The sequence below is a fragment of the Phaenicophaeus curvirostris genome, chromosome 4 (genome assembly GCF_032191515.1).
Source record: "Phaenicophaeus curvirostris isolate KB17595 chromosome 4, BPBGC_Pcur_1.0, whole genome shotgun sequence".
Lineage (NCBI taxonomy): Eukaryota > Metazoa > Chordata > Aves > Cuculiformes > Cuculidae > Phaenicophaeus > Phaenicophaeus curvirostris.
Genome location: NC_091395.1, coordinates 24,260,978 through 24,280,994, shown reverse-complemented (window position 1 = coordinate 24,280,994; position 20,017 = coordinate 24,260,978). Strand labels below are relative to the sequence as shown.

The 20,017-nt window shown below is 36.1% G+C and overlaps 1 protein-coding gene across 1 annotated transcript in view; it reads left to right on the top strand.

The window, feature by feature from the left end:
* AIMP1 (aminoacyl tRNA synthetase complex interacting multifunctional protein 1) overlaps positions 1–20,017 on the top strand; it is a 39,747-nt gene that overhangs the window by 13,747 nt on the left and 5,983 nt on the right. Inside the window, exons 2-6 of the mRNA XM_069855543.1 lie at positions 4,690–4,823; positions 5,515–5,628; positions 7,701–7,859; positions 11,118–11,329; positions 17,112–17,280. Of these exons, the coding sequence (XP_069711644.1) occupies positions 4,690–4,823; positions 5,515–5,628; positions 7,701–7,859; positions 11,118–11,329; positions 17,112–17,280 (788 nt within the window). The remainder of the gene's footprint in view (positions 1–4,689; positions 4,824–5,514; positions 5,629–7,700; positions 7,860–11,117; positions 11,330–17,111; positions 17,281–20,017) is intronic.

Below are 20,017 nucleotides of genomic sequence, written 5' to 3'. Positions count from 1 at the left end.
GGGGTTTTGTAAGACTGGCTGCCAGAAATGACCATGCTTCAAAAAGGTGCTCCCATAGAAGTCTTTGAACACACTTCTTGCAGAAACAAAGTGATTGTTGGTACTTTTTGTATCTTTTACAGAAAGTTGAGTATATTGCCCTACAAGCTGGCCACAGTAAAGCTTCTTCAGGCATCTCGCAGAAGAAGAAAAGGAATTTAATGCGAGAGCTGTGAGACTTAAGACCAAAAGCTTAGGATGAGGAATTGCCATTAAATATTTCTCTATAGCTTCAATAATGAACTTTATTTATCATTGGAAAAATTGCCTTTGTGGTGTTACTAACTTTTAGACTAAGGCTGATCCCACTGGGTCCACTTTGTAATGACAAACTTAATTTCGAGCATCTCGATTGAAAAGCAAACATATCTTTTTTAAGACTTCTGTTTTCTCCTATAGTCACTCCTTGCCTGATCTTAAATTTTAGTTAGTGTATATTCATAAACATAGCTTTCTCTGCAAGGCACATGTTTATGCTGTCTGGGCCTTCTAGTGATTGCTGTCTGTTCTTTGCTAAAATCAGTAGGTTTGGCTTTGCTATAAAAATACTTGATTCCTCCACAACTAATACAAAGCAATAGTGGATTGAAGTGAGGTGGCTGTACAATGAAGAACACTGCCGAGGTGTGGTGAGCTGTGAAATTTTCCTGCCTTATTGTGGAGGAGTTAGTGTATATGTGCCAGAGTAAGAGAAGGAGAAACAGGCAGTTGTGGTGGTTTTGTTTGTTTACGTTTGTTTACATGTGCCTGGGATGACCAATTGAAAAGTGCCTGTCATTTGGTTGTGTTGCATCGAAGCTCATGGGAAAGAATGAGAACAAGAAACAAGATGCCCATTACCCAAGTGAGCAGCATAGAACTTTACTGAACTGAAAATGCTGAAATACTGAACTGAAATACTGACTACTGAACTGAAAAAGCTGGATCAGTGTCATAGATATACTTGATGTGTATACGGAGAACGTGTTGATCTGTAGGCAGTAAGTCTTGCTAACCTGCCTGCAGGTTAGATCTCATACAATTAGTAATCTTACTTTGTGTGTTGACATTAATGAAGCATCACAAGAAAAAGCTGAGAACTTAGAAGTTTCTAAACCTGCAGCTGGAAGGGGAAATGCTTAGAGCTAATTATTTTAGGTTTTGGGAATCAGTTGGCTTCCACTTTCTGGGTTTTTTTTGGTTAAATGATTGCTTTAACGAGAGTGAAAAGTAATTGATTCCATGTTTGGACTATGGACAGATTCCAAAAGCAATTTCTAGAGTTTAAGTTTTAAATCTTGTCATTAATTTTATAGGGTTTGGGGCTTTTTCTTGCTTTTAAAAACAGAATAGTAGTACTGAAGAGTAAGACGTAACGAGGTTTATGGTTTTAGCATCTTCTTGGTGTGCTCACTTTTTGATCTGGATGTATTCTAAGGTCTAGGCCAATGTTGATAAACCAGTATTTGTAAAATGTGTTGAAATTTTGGGGTAACTGGTCCTATATGAGAAGTCTTGATTTCCTTCAGTGTTTGCCACTTTGTCGGGCCCCTTACACATTAGGTGTTTTGAAAACGAAGTAGAGTAACGCCTGTTTTCTGCTGTGAACGGACTGCAGCTTCTAGAAGACCACGGGTGGCAGTGCCTTCTGTTTAAAAAAGATAGGCAAGTCTTTCAATCAGCAAGTAGAATGAAGTAGTATTTATGTGCTGATATGTAGCTTCATTAATGACTTCAGAACTTTCATTTGAAGATTGTATTCCATTATAATGGAACAAGTGGGTTTCAGAGTAGTTCTGAATGTCTTGCAGGTAATGAAGTAGTCCTCAGAGGTCAGAAATTAAGTAGTTTCCCTCAGCTGAGCTACCAGGTGACTTCAGAAGTTTACCTTTTTCAGAAAGTTTAAATATAGCCACTCTTCACTTGTTTTTTGGAACTTTTTTCATTTGAAGGGAAAGCAGCTCCTTAGGCTCAATTGTATGTCATGACCTTACTTTCAGTTGGCCTCTGGAATGTTTTTTGCAAAACAGTTCAGAATATATCTGTAATAAGGTATGATTCTGGTCTTTAAGCTGTTTTATTCCTGGCTTTTTTTTGCTAATTTTAGTTTGTGTGTTACCAATAGAAGTTGGTGGTTTGGGGTTGTTTGTTTTTTGTTTGTTTTTTTGTTGTTTTTTTTTTCTTTTTTTGTGCAGGGCAGGATGGGGGGATATCAGGGCAATGGAGGGCAAAGGAAATAAGGGAAAGATTAAAAAAAAATCAAAAAAATCATTGACCTTTGATTGTTACAGTGCTAATATTTTTAATGTGTTTTGTCTTTTATAATAGATGGTGGACCTTAACCATTTTTTGTGCCCTTTATAGATACAATTTTATCATTTGGCTGTATGGGTTCCTGTGCCTGTGCAGCAGTTCATTTCAGCCTGTTGACTCTTTATATTATTATCGGAAATACCTATTTCTTTGTGTTATTGTTATAATACTAGGTTTACAGAAATTTATTTGACAAGTGGGAAAATGTCTACCCATTGTAATCATGTAACTTCATTTCCAGATCTTCAGTTCATTAGCCAACTTGGCTAAAACCTATGAAATGTACCAATTCTATTCACTTTGAAGTTTTAGTAGCGTTTCTGTTGTTGTTGGCAAAGTTTCCACTATTAGTATTGTGTTCCCCTGAGAGAATATGTAGCTTGCAAGAAATCTTACTGGTATGCAGACAGTAATATCCCAGGCTTTGTAGTGTGCGATGTTGTGCCATAATAGTTTTATGTCTTATTTCCATTTGACATCTAAATCAGTGACTTAGTGGAATCACTGTTTTCATTTTTAAAAATGTTTTCAGACTGCACATGAAACCAAAAATATTTTCTTATTAGCAGAGATCAATTTCAATATTAAAATTACTTTAGTTGTCCTGGAGAGATTATTTTTCTGCCTTTCACTCCATGAGAGTTTCTTTCTTTTAAAGGAAAAATCTATTGTGGATGAGTGGAAAGTGTGATGGCGTTAATACTCTTGTGTCTGAAGTGAAGCAGCATATGTAGAACAGACTGTGGTTGTATTAGATTGTGAAGAAGGCAAGACATCAATTCATTCATCACTTTTGCAGAAGGATTATACCCTGTACATCATCCGATTTGTGTTTCTCTCTCTCTGGCTTTGAAATTTACTTTGAGAACTTTTAATTATGTTATTACTGATTTGTGGTGCTGTGGAGAGTTGAGTTCTTTGTAATAGAAGATCAGATATCAAATGTAACTTGATACTGAGAATGCAGCAAAGGTAATACTCCCTTGCAAGCATGATTGTATCTGTTCGCCTTTCAGTTATTTCTAAACCTGCTTTGTCTTTAGCATGTCTTTTGTTGCAAATCCCAACAAAGTATATTCATATGTTAAAAACAGATTTAGGTCATAGTATCAGAATAATCGTGCAGTAAAGTGGGAAGTTTTTTGCCATGTTGTATGAGAAGAGGTGGTTTTGGGCTCTGGTGTTGAGGAGCCAATGCATGCATCTTGGATTGCCATTTTCTTACCAGTTCTTCTCTTTGTTGCAGTTAATGGGCAAATTCACAAGGAATCACATCACCATTGCTTATGAAGATCTGCAAGGTGTCTTTTCTTCCCACCTATAATCAGTTTTCTTTCTTGATTTACAGATGAGGCAGCTGTTAGAACAGATTTTTTTCTTCATCTAATTACTGAGTGGGAGGGTAAAAGCACTACCTGCTGCAGCTATGAGTGATTGTAACTGTATTTCATCATTCTGTTTCTACTATTTGAGCTTTTATGGTTTAGACACAGATGTCACAGAGAAGGAAGTACACCAAATCTGGTAGCCTTCAAGAAATAAGTGGTGTACGCAAGGCATAGCTAGTTTCTGGAACATTAGAGAAACTCAGTAGGAGCTGAAAATTCTGATAAGAAGGTTAGACAGCATTTATTTGTACTATTGCCGTTATTGGTCTTCTGTGTTTCTTGCTTCTTTAATTTGTTACCCGAGTGCCTGGCCTTCTGCTTTAGTGGGAACAAAACAAGACAATCAAAATGAATGCTGAAATAACTCTGAAGGTGTAAGCCTGCAGTAAAAGGTGCATTAATCTGAGATGAATACAAGTACTGATGAATTCTGCTTAAAAGTAAAATAAGAGTAAATTCTTAATGTATGCACAGCCACAACGTATGAAGTATTCACTATATTCTGAATCAACTTATCAGCAAACTTTGCAATTTTTCATGGGATGTTTCTGTTTTCTTAGTCTCAATACAATTTTTGATGTACTACCTATAGTTTTCCTCTAAAACCAGGATACAGTGTTCTTCTGTCCAACCTTTTCCCTTTTATTTCTTTTTTCCCACCCAATTAATATATTCAGACCTTCCTTTCTGAGAAAGTGGATTTTTTGAGTTTCATGAAGCAAGAACATGTTTTCTGCAGCTGGGAAGAAAGGTAGCTTTTCTTCCAAAATATTTGAAAGCAGCTGTTAAACAGCAGATTCCATTTAACTTTGCTTTTTGTTTGGGCTTTACATTAGGAGGTCGGAGCCTTGTGTGTTCACTTAGCATATTTTCTTGTTCACCAATTGATCTTAGAACTGCTTCATGTGATAAGAGATGGTAGCATTACTACATGAAGAAGTCAATAATTTTAGACTGTTTGTTTGTTTAGGTTTTTAGCCCGTTTCTTGGTAAAGATGGCGGCGAACAATGCAGTGCTGAACAGACTGGAGCAGAAGGGTGCAGAGGCCGATCAAGTTATTGAATACCTCAAGCAACAAGTTGCTCTGCTCAAGGAGAAAGCTAGTAAGGAATTACCTATTTCATGATAAACTTGCTAACCACATGGTTAACATTAAATGCTCAATGATAAAAATGAGAACATGGACAACTTCATCCTTACTGTCGATCTCTTAGGGGTGTTTCAGGTTCTCCAAGATAAAGCATGCAATAGTAGCGCCTCTTCACTGCTTGTGGTTTGTAATTTTTTTTAAAGCTGCTTGTTCTGAAATAGCAAAGACATGAATGAGAAAGGATTAATGACATGAGCAGTTTATAGAAATTACATGATTCCATTTGAGTGGAGAGAGGTGCTTGGGAAGACTATGACGCTATGTATTTGTCTGAATGTGTTACTGTTTTTCACCACCAGGACTCTTTCAAGAGAATCATACCTTCAAATTTGGTATTTTATACATATTGGTAAGAGTGAATTAAGGCAATATATATGACAAATGTGTTCAAACTTTTTCCAGTATGTTTCTTGGATTTTTTTTTTCTTATTGAGGCTATTCAGGGTACTAAGGAGCTAGTACATTGAGAGGCAGCTTGAATACATAAGAATATTCCAAAAGATTTCTCATGGTATACTCCTTGAAAGCTTCCACTTTTTTTGTGTTTGGCCTGCCATGTTTTCAGTTTAGAAACAAAACCTCTGTTTGACAAATTATGAATGCTAATTATTGAAGCCTATCTTATTAATATATTGTCAACGCAGTCTTGCAGGCGTCTCTCCGAGAAGAGAAGAAGCTCCGTGTGGAAAATGCTAAACTGAAGAAAGAAATTGAAGAGCTGAAACAGGAGCTGATTGAGGCAGAAATTCGAAATGGAGGTGAGAAAAATATCCTATCCTCATACAACATAGACCTAGTTAGTTTTGTGCCATTTTAATTTGATTTTTGTCTTTCTGTAGCATTTCTTCAAACTCTGAATTTTCCTAGGTTCCGTGTCTATGACAACTTACTTATTTCCAATATTTTTTAAGCAGCAAGGTTAACAGGTACATATGCCAAATCTTAATCAGTCATGAAGCTGATTCTTTGTATGTTTTTGTACAGTGCCTTTTATAATAAGCCCTGATTTTGACTGATGACAGTAACTATAATACCTTAGAAATTCTGAATGTCTAACACTTCTTGATACTTGGATCTATTTTGTCTAGCATGCCTGAAAAATTCCTATGGCAAATCAAACCATAGGTCCAAGTACAGGTGGGCAGTGGCTTATTAGAAGATCTGTGGTTATATAAAATTAGAAACAATGTGGTTTAAATTTTGATTTCATGCTTTAGTAAGACCAACCTTTCATTGCACTTTTTTTCCTATTTTGATCTCCTCTATGTAGCTCTATTCGGCTCACGCCATCATAATATAATTCACATTGAAAAAGAAACCAAGAGTGAGATGTTTCAGATCCAACACATCTTCTTGAAAATTATTCCCAAAGAATGGCTCTTCTGCCCTCAACAGCTATTACTACTTTTTACCCATGCTGTCAGTATGGTAAACTGGGTGAGATAGTATCTAATGTAGCTGGGTGCTAGCATTCCACAGTCCTGAATGTTTTACTGGTAAAACAACACATTCAGTCTTCAAAAAGACTGGTATTTTATAATTGCAGAAAAATCTTTTTCTCCTTTGGTATGAATAAAGGCATTTCATGTACTAAACCAAGTGACTAGTTTATATTTCTACATTGTCTGGTAGTCTGCAGCAATTCTTGACAGTTATTTCACAGAATCTCTGTTATGCTTGAAAGAGATATCTTAAGGTATATAGATTTTTCAAAGGTGATAAAGGACGATGGAATTGATATTTGGCTTGATGTGCATCTTTATTTTGCTAGTAGTAGGACTAAATTCATATCTTTTGAAGTAAATTAGTTTGTTAGCTTTGAGGGCATTAAGTAGTTGAGCACAGATTTTTAAATGGGCACAAACCAACAAAACTGTCACTTGAGATATTTTTTAAAATCTAAGAAATAATTTTTTTTTCCATAAATAGCAAGTAAAACAATGAGCAAGTGGGTTTTGGTACAACCAATCTCAGGTTCAGATGATCTGAAAAAAATTGATTCTAAGAACATAATTCATGCAATTTTATGTGTTGAGGAGAGCAGTTATGAACAAATACAGTACAGTTCTTCAGAAAAGTTAATTAATGTCTCGAGTATAAAAAGAAGCACATATGCCAAATAGGGAGATATATTATAGTGACACTAGAAGAATTTGTCAAACTATTTGGTCATAGAATCATAAAACAGCCAAGGTTGAAAGGCACCTTGGAAGATCAACTTGTCTGACTTTTTTGGGGAAAAAAGTTTAAAAAGAGTTTAAAAAGAAATATGATGGTCATGTTGAGAATTTAAGGAAAGGAAGTAAGGATTTGACAGGTCATTTTAGAGCTGCAGATAATTTCTTAAATGTGATTATTCAGACTCAGTTTTAGTTAATTACAAAAAAGTATTGAGCAGTGGTATGACTACAATATAAAATGTTTCTTCATAGAAAATTACAGAATAGTCTCCAGTATGACGAGAGCTGGTAGCTGGAAACTGAAACTAGAGAGAGACAAATGAGAAATACTGAGTTAGCAGCAAAGACAGCTAGATGTTGAAATAAGCTACAAAAAGCAGTGATGTTAGCTTATGTGTTTTCCTGCATTTCGCACTTTTCCCATTTAAGAAATGTGTAGTCAGCAGGATTATTTTTAACTGATCAGAATATATAGATTGAATTCTGATTTTCTTTTACGATGTAGTGTCTTATTACTTGACAGTTGTTGTTTAGGTGTTTTTAGGCAAAATTTTCGGTTCTCTCTTATTTTCCATTTATGTTGCAAACTTAAAATGTCACAATGTTCAAAGTTCTGGTACCCCTTTTAACTTCTGTATTTTTAATCTTAGTAAAACAGATTGTGGTTCCTCCTGGTACAACCGTTTCTACAGCTTCGTTTTCAGATAATGTTCTACAACCTACTGCAGCTGCATCATCTCCTGATTGTAAAGACCAAATTAAAGGTGAAGATGAAGAAAATAAAAAGAAGGAAAAAGCAGAAAAAAAAGGTACTTCAGTTTTTGTAACTGTGGTAGGCAGTTAAGGCATATAATTTATGTAGATGGTTTTATGACATTTTGAACACAGAAAAAAGTTTGTACAGCCACAGTAGGAAGAGTCATGTGCTATCTCTTAAAATCTTTCAAGTACTTGAAGCTAATGAAGGCTGTCAGTAACCTACAGATTCTTGATTAAATGGCATACATGCCAAATTTCTTTCAGTGTGGCTGAACTCCCTTATTAAAAAAAAAAAAAAACAAACCCAAAAAACCACCCAGGCCTCCAGAACCCCCACAACAGAAAAAAGCAAAACCAAGATACACGCACACACAAATAGGGGTGAGGGATAAAGGGATGGAGGACATCAAGTTTAGAGAAGTTTTTGGCAGACTGGATGGCTTTATATTAGGAGGCTTAGTTAAGGTATTTTTTTTTTCTGCCATGGAAACCGTGCCAGCAAAAGGCCAAGACCAGCTCAGAAAAGTACTTTCCAAGTCATAGTAACATAACGTAATATTAAAGGAAGAGTGATAAATTGCGGTCTTCTGCACCCAATTAGTATGCCACTTTTTTTTTTTTTTTCTGGAAAATTCTTACAGACAGTGAATTTCCATCAGAATTGATCAGATCCATCCATGTCAATACTGGTGAAATTGTGTGGCTAAGAGGAAGTACTAGGTGAAGGATATAGGTAGATAGGATAATCTGATTTTAGCAACAGGGGAAAAATGTATGAGGAGGGTATGTAGATATACTAACACCTCTCCTCCTGTTTTTCTTTTTTAGCTGACTGCATTGAATTCTGTTTAAAGAACTGTCTTAACAGAAGAGATGTCTGTTGCACTTATACAAAAGTACAAGTGCTCATCTTGTAATTTAAGCTCATGATTTACAGTCATTCTCTTATGCAAGTTATTATTAATTCACTCTGAATTGATTTGTACAGCTTTTCAGAGTTTGCATATTATGCTTATAGGTTACTTTGATTTTTCTGGTGAGATGTACGCCGGCTTTTAAACTACTTCATATTTTTTGGTGTACTGCAGCCTTTGGGACAATATTCCAGAGAGCTCTAAATACAAAAGCAGAGTTCACATGTCGTATCAGGCAATTAGATGTTCTCTTCATGTATTCAGTGGCTACAGAGCAACTATAAAACTTCCATATATTTTATTTCCCTTCATCTTGTATAAGTAGCTTAGATTTGGAAAGCAATCTATCTGACTTTTTTCTGCTAGTGATTGTATTTGGAAAAAGGTGAAATATAGCACAAAAATGAAACTGAAGCCCTGAAGAGGCTGTTTCTGTGGAGTTCAATATCTATTGTAGGTATGGTATTTAACAATCAAAGCACCCAATGTGTAAAATTTGGTTTTGAGTCTTGAAATAGATGAAATTATAGAAATCCCTTTTGTCACTTGTCTCATCTGTTTCCTCTGTAGTTATTCCTATGCTTTTACTTCCAGTTCTTGCAAACTCCAGCTGTGGAGCTTCTCTGGATATTGATTCTGGGCTGACTCCACCACTGGTCAGAGGAGTATAGCTCTCTCTGTAACCTGCAGTATTGAAATGGATATTTTCTTTGTGTCTGCATATATCCTGTGTACAGACATGCTTTGCTGTGTTCTCTTTTCCTTATTTGGTGACAGGCTCCATTTCTCTGAAGTGAAATAAATAAAATCCTAAAAACTGATTTTTTTTGGCTCCAAACTGTCGTAGAGAAGTGTCATGAAGTGGAGAATAGTGAGGAATGATAACAAGCATAAAAATGGCAGGTCTTGAAATGATCTTATATATTAAATACTAACTATTTTGATGACGTTTTCTGTTTCTCTTCAATTATTTTATATATGACTGGTTTTATTAATCTTAATTGCAATATTATTGTAGTGTTTTTACAGTGAGATCAGTAAAACTCAGTCATAAAAAGTAGACCTTTTTGTTCATCATTTGTGAACAGAAATATTTTTGAAGAGTTATTGTTTATGTTAAAAAACCTGTCTTTTTGTTACTGAATGTATAATTTAATTTCACACTGTACTAGAGCAATGATAAAGGAATCAAATTGCCTGCTGTGACCACTTTTCCTTTTTTGTTCTCTAAGGAAGAGAATTTAGCTTACAGTGATATGTAAGCTGTCTTGGATAAAAGAATAACAATATGCTTATTTGAAGTGAGCACTACTTAAACATTTATTAATCCCCCAGACATTATCTGTCATTAAACAAAATTTAAATTCTTTTAAACAGGATGATCTTATGTACAGACTGGATATAACTTGCTCATTTCAAAAAGGATATCTAAATAAGCAGATGAGTATGGGGAATGTTGCTTCCCTGCTGTTTTATACTGTACTGTATGTATAGGTGATAACAAACCCTTGCGTTGCCATGAGATAAAGAATCTTCATCAGTGGAACCTTGTAAGCAATGAGCTTTTTCACACACCAGTGTGTTTGGGAACTGAAGAATGTTAGCCAAGGTCACCCAGAAGAATTGATTTGCAACAGTAACAGTGCAGTTGCAGTGACTTAGGGTTGTCTGCTGGAGCTGTTGTTAAGCTCTAATAACCAGATGACTTGCTAGATGGTTTCCCTTTGCTGATGAAACACCATGGCAAGACTTACTGGTAATTACTATTTATTAAAACAGTACTATCAGGCTTATTGATGCGGCCTTTGACAGAGTGCATATGTCACATACGTGTGAGCTGCATTTAAATTTCAGGATCTATTAATTTTACACGCAAGAAAATGTGGCATATTAACAGGCATGGACTCAGCTTTCATTTCAAGCTAAGACCAAGTTTATTGTTACAAGCTGATATTCATACCTTAGTGAAAATATCAGCAACAGTCCTTCAAGTCCTTCATAAACATTTCCACAGCATGTTCTTCTCCTTCCAAGCTCCTCATGACCGCTGTTATTGTTTTCATGCCTTCTTGTTTTTGCCACTGATGTTGATTCTTCTCAGGCCAGAGGCTCACTGGTTATCAAAGCTCTCTGCACTCTTGCTTTTGCTCTGACAAGAAAACACTTCCATCTTAAGGTGGTAACTACTTGTAGTAACAGTCTAAATTGGAGTGCATATGATGATTCTCCACTGGAAACTAGTAATAGAGGTGCTAACTCTACTCTTTACTCTGTGTTCTACACTGGATTTACACTTAATTCTGAGACTGTAGCTCACTTTTCCATTGTAATAGTTATTTACATTACATATGCATTTTTTAATGTTTAGTTAATGAACTAAACTTTCTTTAATAGGTGAAAAGAAGGAGAAGAAACAGCAGACAGCTGCTGCAAATAGTAATGCAAAACCTGTAGATGTTTCTCGTCTGGATCTTCGCGTTGGCTGCATTATTACTGCCAAAAAGCATCCAGATGCAGACACTCTGTATGTTGAAGAAGTGGATGTTGGTGAAGGAAGCCCAAGAACTGTTGTCAGTGGTTTAGTAAAACATGTTCCTCTGGATCAGGTATTGACAAAATTATTTACTGATAGCCTTCCCCTTATCTTAAGGTATCTTATGGCCTTAATCTGTTTATAGGATGTATTTTCATTCTGCTGAAAAATTTTTCAGTCATGAAAGCAAAAATGAAATGCAAATGGAGTAATACTTATCCATTTTCTGGCAAATTTTTTTAGGTAAACTCATCCCAAATCAATTCCTTTCTGCTTGCAGTGCTTCTATCCTGTGATCTTATGCTGACTTCCCTGTAGTGTCACTGGTGTACAGTGTACTCCTAAACCAAACAGATGTGGCTCTCCCTTTAGATTTCCTAGTTGGTAGTGGAGAACCATAGCAACTTTTTTGCTATCATCCAGACTTTTGAATCCTTTGCCTTCCAACTGTTTGTAGACTGTTGAAGTGTTTGGCATGAACTAAAGCAAAGAGTTTGCACATTTAACTTAGCTGGCAGTGAGTGGCTTCAACAACAATGAAATACAAAACGTGTAGTTTTGCTTCCTTGTCCAGAAGAATCTGCCTCTATGCTTTTTCAGTTGATACGCTTCTGATTTTGACATGCATGGTTTATGTACGTCTTGAGAACAATCTGAGACTTCAAGGATTGTTTTCCTTTCACACCTCTTCTAGAGGGCTAGTGGAAGGGAGGAATTGACTAAAGGCTGCTTCTATGTTCAAATGCAAACTTGACAACTAAAACAAAGTTCTGTAGTGCAACTGCAAACCAGGTCATTAAGGAATTAATCTTAGTGTTGGAAAGCTATATTTTCTCAAATACCTTTTCAGTCCCCATATCCCCATGGTAAGTCTGCAAATATACGAGGCAATTAAAATTGTGATTGTTAGTTTTATGATACAGGAAGTTACTGAACTGAAAAAAAATATTAAACACAACAACTATTCTGCACTGATCACCTGATAGTGTCCAGTTACTGGATTTACAGTGGGCTAGAATTGAAATTGCTTATTTTTAGCAGTCTGCTCTCAAGAGAGCATGTACAAAAAATGAAAGCCTTTCTAAATAAACTTCTGAAGTGTATTGAATGCAGATGCAGCAGCAGTAACAATTGTTTCTCTTTAACCTGCTTTCTGTCTGGAAAAAATGATCCATTGACAGACAATTAGGATCATTCTTTCACATGCATTGGGAGCATTTAGTTTGTGTGTCTGGTTTTGGTTTTGGCAAGTCTCTGTTAGTAAATTCAGAGAGGCAAACTTCCATCTTTTTGTATTTTTTTGAAGTGTTCAAAAATGTGAAGGCCTGGCATGTGTCTGCTGCCAGGTATTTAGAAAAATGTGTACATCAGATGAAGTACTATAGACATTTAACAAAAAAACCAGCTATTTATGATTGCAGTGTATGATGTGGTAATTTAGCAGTGTTTGAGCCTGTAGTATTTGTATCATCTGATTTTACTTTTGGTTAGTAAGCACAATGTGTGCTTTCATTAACATTTCAGTATGCAGTGTAGGTTATTTGTAGGTGTGAAAATTTCTGGCATGCCCTCTTTAAATGTGATATGGTGCGTTGTGTTTTTGTGCCCTACTGATGTTGGCAAAGCAGAGTCAAGTCACATGTATAGGTAGATACAGGTTTCGTTGGTAACAGGGATATGGTACTGAATTGTGAAGTGGACCATGCTAATGCTGAGATCTTTCAGCAGCAGCTGCAGACAATTGCAGAACACTCTGAAATATCAGCTGGCATTGAGAGCTTTCTGACCACTGCATTTGGCTTTTTGAGGTTTTGATTGCCTGAGACAGGAGCACATTCTTGAAATTCAGACAGTTCTCAAGGGCTGGGGGTTTTTTACCTCCTGAAATCCCCTTTAGCTTTAGAGATTGTCATGTCAGTGATCAGAAGTGAGGGACAAGAATGGAGGGTGGTGAGGGACAAGAATGGAGGGTGCGCATCTTAAACTTAACAAGAGGAGAAGAGGCCACCGTCAGCCTCCAGGAACACTATCCTACAACCATTCTTTGTGAGAGAATGCATTACAACTGTATCTGTTATGAACTATATAGTCTCATTTTTACAGTGAAAACGTTTTGTTTCTACTTAGATGGCTTTATCTCGTTTCTTTCTAAATCATTGTTTAAGGGTTAGTGTTGTCTGTGTAGGAATTAGCTGATAGTACTGGAACTTAGATTTCTTACAGTCTTCTGATTTTCTTTGTGTAGCCTGTAGGAAAAAAAAAAAGTTTCTATAAATCATAAAGAACAGAGGCTACGGCATGACTGTTATCCAGAATGTGCTAATATGTTTGCATAAGACACCTTTCTTAAAGCAAGCCATTTTTTCCTCTGTTTTTGTAACATCAGGCTATATTAAATGTTACTGTGTTTCTTTTCAGCTGTGAGACAGATATTTCTGTAACCACGCTTGTGACTTGTAAATTGTATTTACTGGCAAACTTAAGATCCAGGCAAGCATGTAATAAATTGAGGAGGACTTTTATTTCTAATGACATTGCAACTCGCACTATTTTTAAAAGAATCGATGTGTTGACTTTAACTCAGTATTCAGTAGCAATTGCAGTCTGTCACAATATCTCATTTTGAGACGGAGGGGGATAGTTGATAATCAATTATACAGGTAACTTTGAGGATTACGTAAGAAAAAGCAATTTAACACTTGTACTTTCAAGGGTAAGGTATGGTAAACTTCAGGATTAACCTTTCCTTATTTTAGTTGCTTTGCTTTATTTCGCCAGTCCCCGTCCCCCGCTTCCTTCTACCAGAATGTTGGGAAAATGCAGTGTTTTATTCTGAATATGAAGCAGCTTTGTGTCTAACCATAGAAACTTTAATTTCTGCTGAAACTAAATCAGTTGATAGTTGATTTATCAGTTCTGAAGTTCCTGGATTTCTGAAACAAAAGGATTGTCTCTTTGGAAAGCCAAAAGATGTTATCTCCCTGAAACCGTAGCATTTGATATTCCTTTATTCTCGGCTTGCTTATGTGCCTGGCGTTCCCTGAGATGCCAAAGCCTCATCAGCTCCCTGCAGATGTAGACTTGCTTCTGTTTGTGTCCTTTTAAGTGTAGACGTTTGCACTATTTTTCTTAACCAGGATTTGCTTTGTTGGGTAATAACATTTGCAGCAGGAAACATGCACTGTCCATCTGTGCTATCTTCAGCTGCTTTGCCGTAACACCCTGTATTTCTGATAGACCTTATTGTGTGCTGGGAAAAGGAGTTGCATTACTTTCTATTTTCTTTCTCTACCCAATCTTATCTAGCTGTCAGGAAACTCCCCGATGCATTTTCAAAGTTACTTTTGAAAAACTGGATTGTTTCTTTTATTCCTCCAATTTATGGGGTTACCAGAGAGTAGCCATCAGTAATATTAGTGGATGTGACTCTTTTGAGCTGACACGTTTCAGTATTTTATTTTAAAGAAATCTCATAATAGCAGTGCAGAGAGAATGATACCTGAACGTCAGATTCTTTGGTGGTTCATAAACAATTTTCATAGAATCATAGAATAACCAGGTTGGAAGAGACCCACCGGATCATCGAGTCCAACCATTCCTATCAAACACTAAACCATGCCCCTTAGCACATTTTTTTAATGTGTGTTTTTTCTGCATGAATACAGAGGGGTTTACTGTGGGAATATATACTGGCCTAACGATGTGGCCTTATCAGGTTGCTAGGGAGAAGTTTGGAATACATCAAGGTCGAGAAGCAGCTACAGCGTGAGAGCAAGAAGGCAGTCTACATGCAAGATTACTTATTCAAAAACTACTAGGGGAAACTTTGGGCTTTAGCGAAGCATTACGTAAACATTAGACAAGATAGCAGAAAAGTACAAAAGGCTTGCTTGCTTGCTAATAAACGACTTGATTTCCAATCATATTGATTGTCTGTGATCTTGTCCGGGTTACCTGCACGGGTTCAGTCTCCCACAGTTTACCATTGTAATTGAAGATCTTTTCTCTGGAAACATTGCAGTAAGTCTCTTCTATAAAAATTAGCCCAATCAGTTAAAAAAAAAAAAAATACTCCAAAAAAACCCACAAAACAACAAAAACTTGCAGTGTTTGAAAGCATTTATTTAGGTCTTGTTTCTTTTTTTTATTTTCCTCTGCTTAGGGAATTGCTGTTTATCTCAAGGCAGTTTAAAAATTGAACCATTTACAATAAAAAGGAAAAAACCAACAACCTTGAAATAGCAGTGTTCTAGTTTTGGCTGACCATCTTGGGGTGGGGTTTTCCTATTGTTTGATAAAAATATTTACTTAACCTTGCAGATTGTCTTACCATTTATTTGTGAAATCAATGCACGTATTTTAGCGTATTAGAGCAGTTTTTCAAAAGCATTTGAACTTTCTAGTAAATGTGATCAAGTAATTTGTATGTTTGGAATGTTGATGAGTGTCGACTTCTTAATTTTGTAATAGTAACCAAATTCTCATACAGAAGTCTCATGCAATATATATAAACATTTGGGCCACTGTGATTGGAGGGAAAGGAATGATTTGAAGCTAGTTTTGGTTTTTCTTCCTGTTAGTTTGGAGAAAACGGTAATTTCTACTTCTGTGTTAATGCAGCCTGTTTTTGTCAGTTGTATAATCTGTAATAAAAAGAACAATGTTCTTAAGTCTAGAATTTTTCCCAGTTAGTGAAAACTAAAGTTGAGTATCAACTGGTAATCATCTTTTTTCTTTGATTCTGTATATCTGTTTGCTAATTGCTATTCAGTGCTAGATAATGTGTACAGTTTACATTTTAGAGTCACTGGCAATTCTTTGTGTTTTGGGCTATTTATATCCATAGCAATAACTTAAGAAATTTTCAGTCCATAGGCTACCTTTAAACTTATGCAAGATGAACTTTTCATTGTAACTGCTTCATTTTGGAGATTTATATTTTTGCTTTTAAGAATGTTCTACTTGGAAGATATGCAGAACTCTGAACACTCGATCATATGAATTTTATTGTGTATTAATCCTGCAGCTTTGTTTAAAGTTTGTATTGTACTGCACAAAAACTGTAATCTAGACATAGACATATCTATGTGCATTAGGATTATGGGAATGAAGGCTTCATTACTTCTGTCTGTCTCTTAAAAGCTTTCTGGTTTAATTTTTATTCAGTTTGAAAGTGTGATTTGTCTTGTGGTCTAAAGTGCGACAGTTTCCTCTAACAAAGTATGTTTTCTCTTCTTTGCTATTATAATTTTTATCTAAACAACAAAGGAAGATACCTAATTTTACAGTTTTGTTCTAACAAATTGCAGTGTACTGCATATACAGCCATTTTCAGTTGTTAAAAAAAAACCAAACCCAGAGCATTTTTGTTAAATAAGATAATATTTAAGATTCACACGAGCAGGTTATGTAAAACACAAGAACTTTTATCTGTGAGCTAAACTAATTCGCAGAATAGCTTTTTTGGTTTGTTGTTTTATTATTACTATCATTTATACATGGAAGTTGTTTGGTTAGTAGTGCTATATTGAAAGTGGACTGAAGTGGTGGTCTGGATCGCGTGAATATGGAATGTGAGTGAAGTACATCACCTGTTTTTTCCGAATTCTGAATTGCATATATTGTATTTCCATGATAAACGTGTCACAATTCACCATTTATTCCACTACACGCTGGCCAGCTCTTAAGTGGTTTAAATGTTATTTGTTAGTTGTGTGCAATTGTTAAAATTGTGTATCTGCTTCTCTTGTCCATTTTAAGGGTCTCTTAATTTTAAGTCTTTTGTTATAATTTGCTTAGTCATCAAAAGCATGTGACATTTAAGTACTCACATCCTTCTGTTTTCCTCCCTCAAGATGCAGAATCGAATGGCAATACTGCTCTGTAACTTGAAGCCTGCGAAGATGAGAGGAGTAGTATCTCAAGCAATGGTGATGTGTGCCAGCTCCCCAGAAAAAGTGGAAATTCTGGCTCCTCCACCTGGAGCAGTACCTGGGGATAGAATCACTTTTGAAGGTTTCCCTGGTAAGTAGATATTTGGGAAATTGGATGAAATCGTATACCAAGGTGAACTCAAACATTGAAGCAAAAAAAACGGTTTTAAAGTTGCATTTTTTTTGTTGGTATTTTCTTTATTAGTTATGGTCAAACTTTTATTAGGAACATGCTAACATTACATAATTATACATATATTGTTTAATTATACATACGTATATATTATGTAATTATGTAAGAACTGAAGATACTTAACCACCCGCCAAGAAATGGAAAATACAGGGAAATACCTAACTTCATAAAATTGCATAGTACTTTTAATACAAAATTATGTGCTTTCTTTGTCTCAGTAAGTATTTCTGCTTTTGAAATGTCATCAAATGTTTGTATTTTGCAAGTTACTATAAGCAATTGTAAAGTATCTTTCTCAGTGTCTCAGTGCAAGTGATGAAGTAATAAGTTCCTGATTCCAGCTCTTTTTTTTGGTTTTTTGGATGGAGAAGATTGAAGGGAGTGAAAATCCTCCTATCTATGAGATGAACCTGTAACATTCAAAGCACCAGGGTTTTGGTTTTTTGTAGGGGAGGAAGTAGCTTTTGATGTCTCCATCAACAGACTTTGAACTTCTTCCCAGTTAATTAAGTTAATAAATCTGGGATATTTTTTTTCTTGGAATACAAATAAGAAAATAATAAGATTTAAACTTTCTCAAAAGACAATTTTAATCATTTTCCCTGCATCCTCTACCTCTCACTCATCTACAAAAATGGTTAGTTTCTGACTGAATTTTGGGAACTCAACTGAGTGTCTCAGATGTAGCTTGTTTCCCTCCTACCCAAATGCCAGTTTGTTTTTCTCACAGGCTCACACACAACACAAAAGCACAAGACAAGACAAACAGAGAGGAACAAGCAGACAGACAGAGAGAGTTGCAAAGAGAGACAACAGACAAACAGAGAGAAACAAGACAAACAGAGTTGCGAGAGAGAGCTTCAGCCCTTCTGGGGCTTTTTAAATCCTCTGTCTCTGCCCCTCACCTAATCAAGTGTAGGGGACAGGTAACAGGCTCAGGCATGTCCCTCCTCCTCTAGACAGGTCTGGACGTGCTCTCTAGCACTTCCAGCCTTGCCATTGAGGCTGGGGTCCATACGTGTCCTTTGAGCCATTCAACTCATGCCAGCCTAGGTCCTCGCATATCTCTATCATAGTTTTAAGTTTTTTTCATTTAAAGGTGCCGGTCCGTTATGGTCCCAATATGAAAGGCACTCAAACTTCATAAAGTATCGTTTAAAATGCTAATAAATGGAGCTGACACTGAAAAGATAGAATGGTATAGATAATGTTATATCATGCAGATGATGGGAACACCAAGTTTGTGCAGGATCGAACAGATTTCTGATGCACGTGCAATATGCTGTGCAGATCCTGTCCACAGAAGAGATTTCCCCCTTTTTGTCATTCAAGCTATTTTTGTATTTTCTTATTAATTTCAACTGTCAAACAGGAAGAAACTTTACGTGAAAACTGGGTTCTGCACCCTTCCGTAAAGCTGGACACACACAGCTGGCTCCATTGCTGGTACAATGTGGGAGCTGCTTGCAGGCTTCTCTGTTAAAATCGGCATGCTAGGTTTATTCTGCACTCCAGGAATTTGTGTGGTGTAGCAAAAGCCCAGGCCTACTCAGGTCAACTGTTATGTTGATCATCGTGTACTTTATGACCAGTAGTCTTCTGGTGAGGATCACCAGAGAAACTCTTAAGAAAAAGTGGTCTAATTCCCAGTATTTCCCATATTGCGTGGAGTTGTAGAGTGTGCATTTATCAACAAAGTATTCATCCAAAGTATTAATTTGTTGCTGAAAAGCTGGCTTTCAGGTGTTTGAAAATTGTGTAGCACTCAGTTTTCTGTGTAGAAACATATTGACCTTTTAAGCTATTGCATCTCTGACAATTTCTAGCTGTACAGCAGTGTTTTTACTTATGAGCCTTTTGGCGAGCTCTGTCCTTAAATGTATTTGCTTGAATTATCTTTCATAAATATGTATATGTCTATGTATAGATATTTTCGTACTTCTCATGACTTGAAACTATGATTCTCTAAAACAAATACATATTTTGGTTGGCATATGATAAAGGGAGCAATCTAGATGGTTTTGAAACAGGAAGAAAGCTCAGCTTGATGTGATTTAATACTCTGATTGGAAATATTTTTAAATAATATTGTGTTGAAGAAGGAAATCAGTCTTGCAGTGTTTTATTAATTTATTTATTTATTTTTAATTTTATACCAGGCTTGCTAGGTGGGGTGCAGAATTGCTAAGCTGTACTGAAACCAGGAAGGCTTCAGCAATTGCATTGACTAAATCGAAGGAATACTCACTCATAACTCCTAGTAGTTATCTGTGAGTAACATCTGTGATTAAAGATAGATTGCATTATGGATGTGTGGCCTCTGTTACATACAAGGATATGCTCCTCTTGCTTTCTATTGCTGTGGAAATGGGTGTGCAGAGATAGTATCAAGCTGTAGAGTAAACCCTTCTACTGCAAAAGCTGTGCGGAATTATTTGCAAGTCAGCCTGGGTGTGTAGCTTTTTCGAGGGGTGGAGGGGGCTTTTTTTGTGTTTTTGTCTAAGACAGCTGTTCTCCAAACTTAGTTCTCAAGTAACTTTGTAAACCTAACATTTGAAAATAATGCGAGTGCTGGTAGTAGTGCTGTTCTCTGTTAGCCAGCATATCTTTTATTGCATATGATTAATGAGGTAAG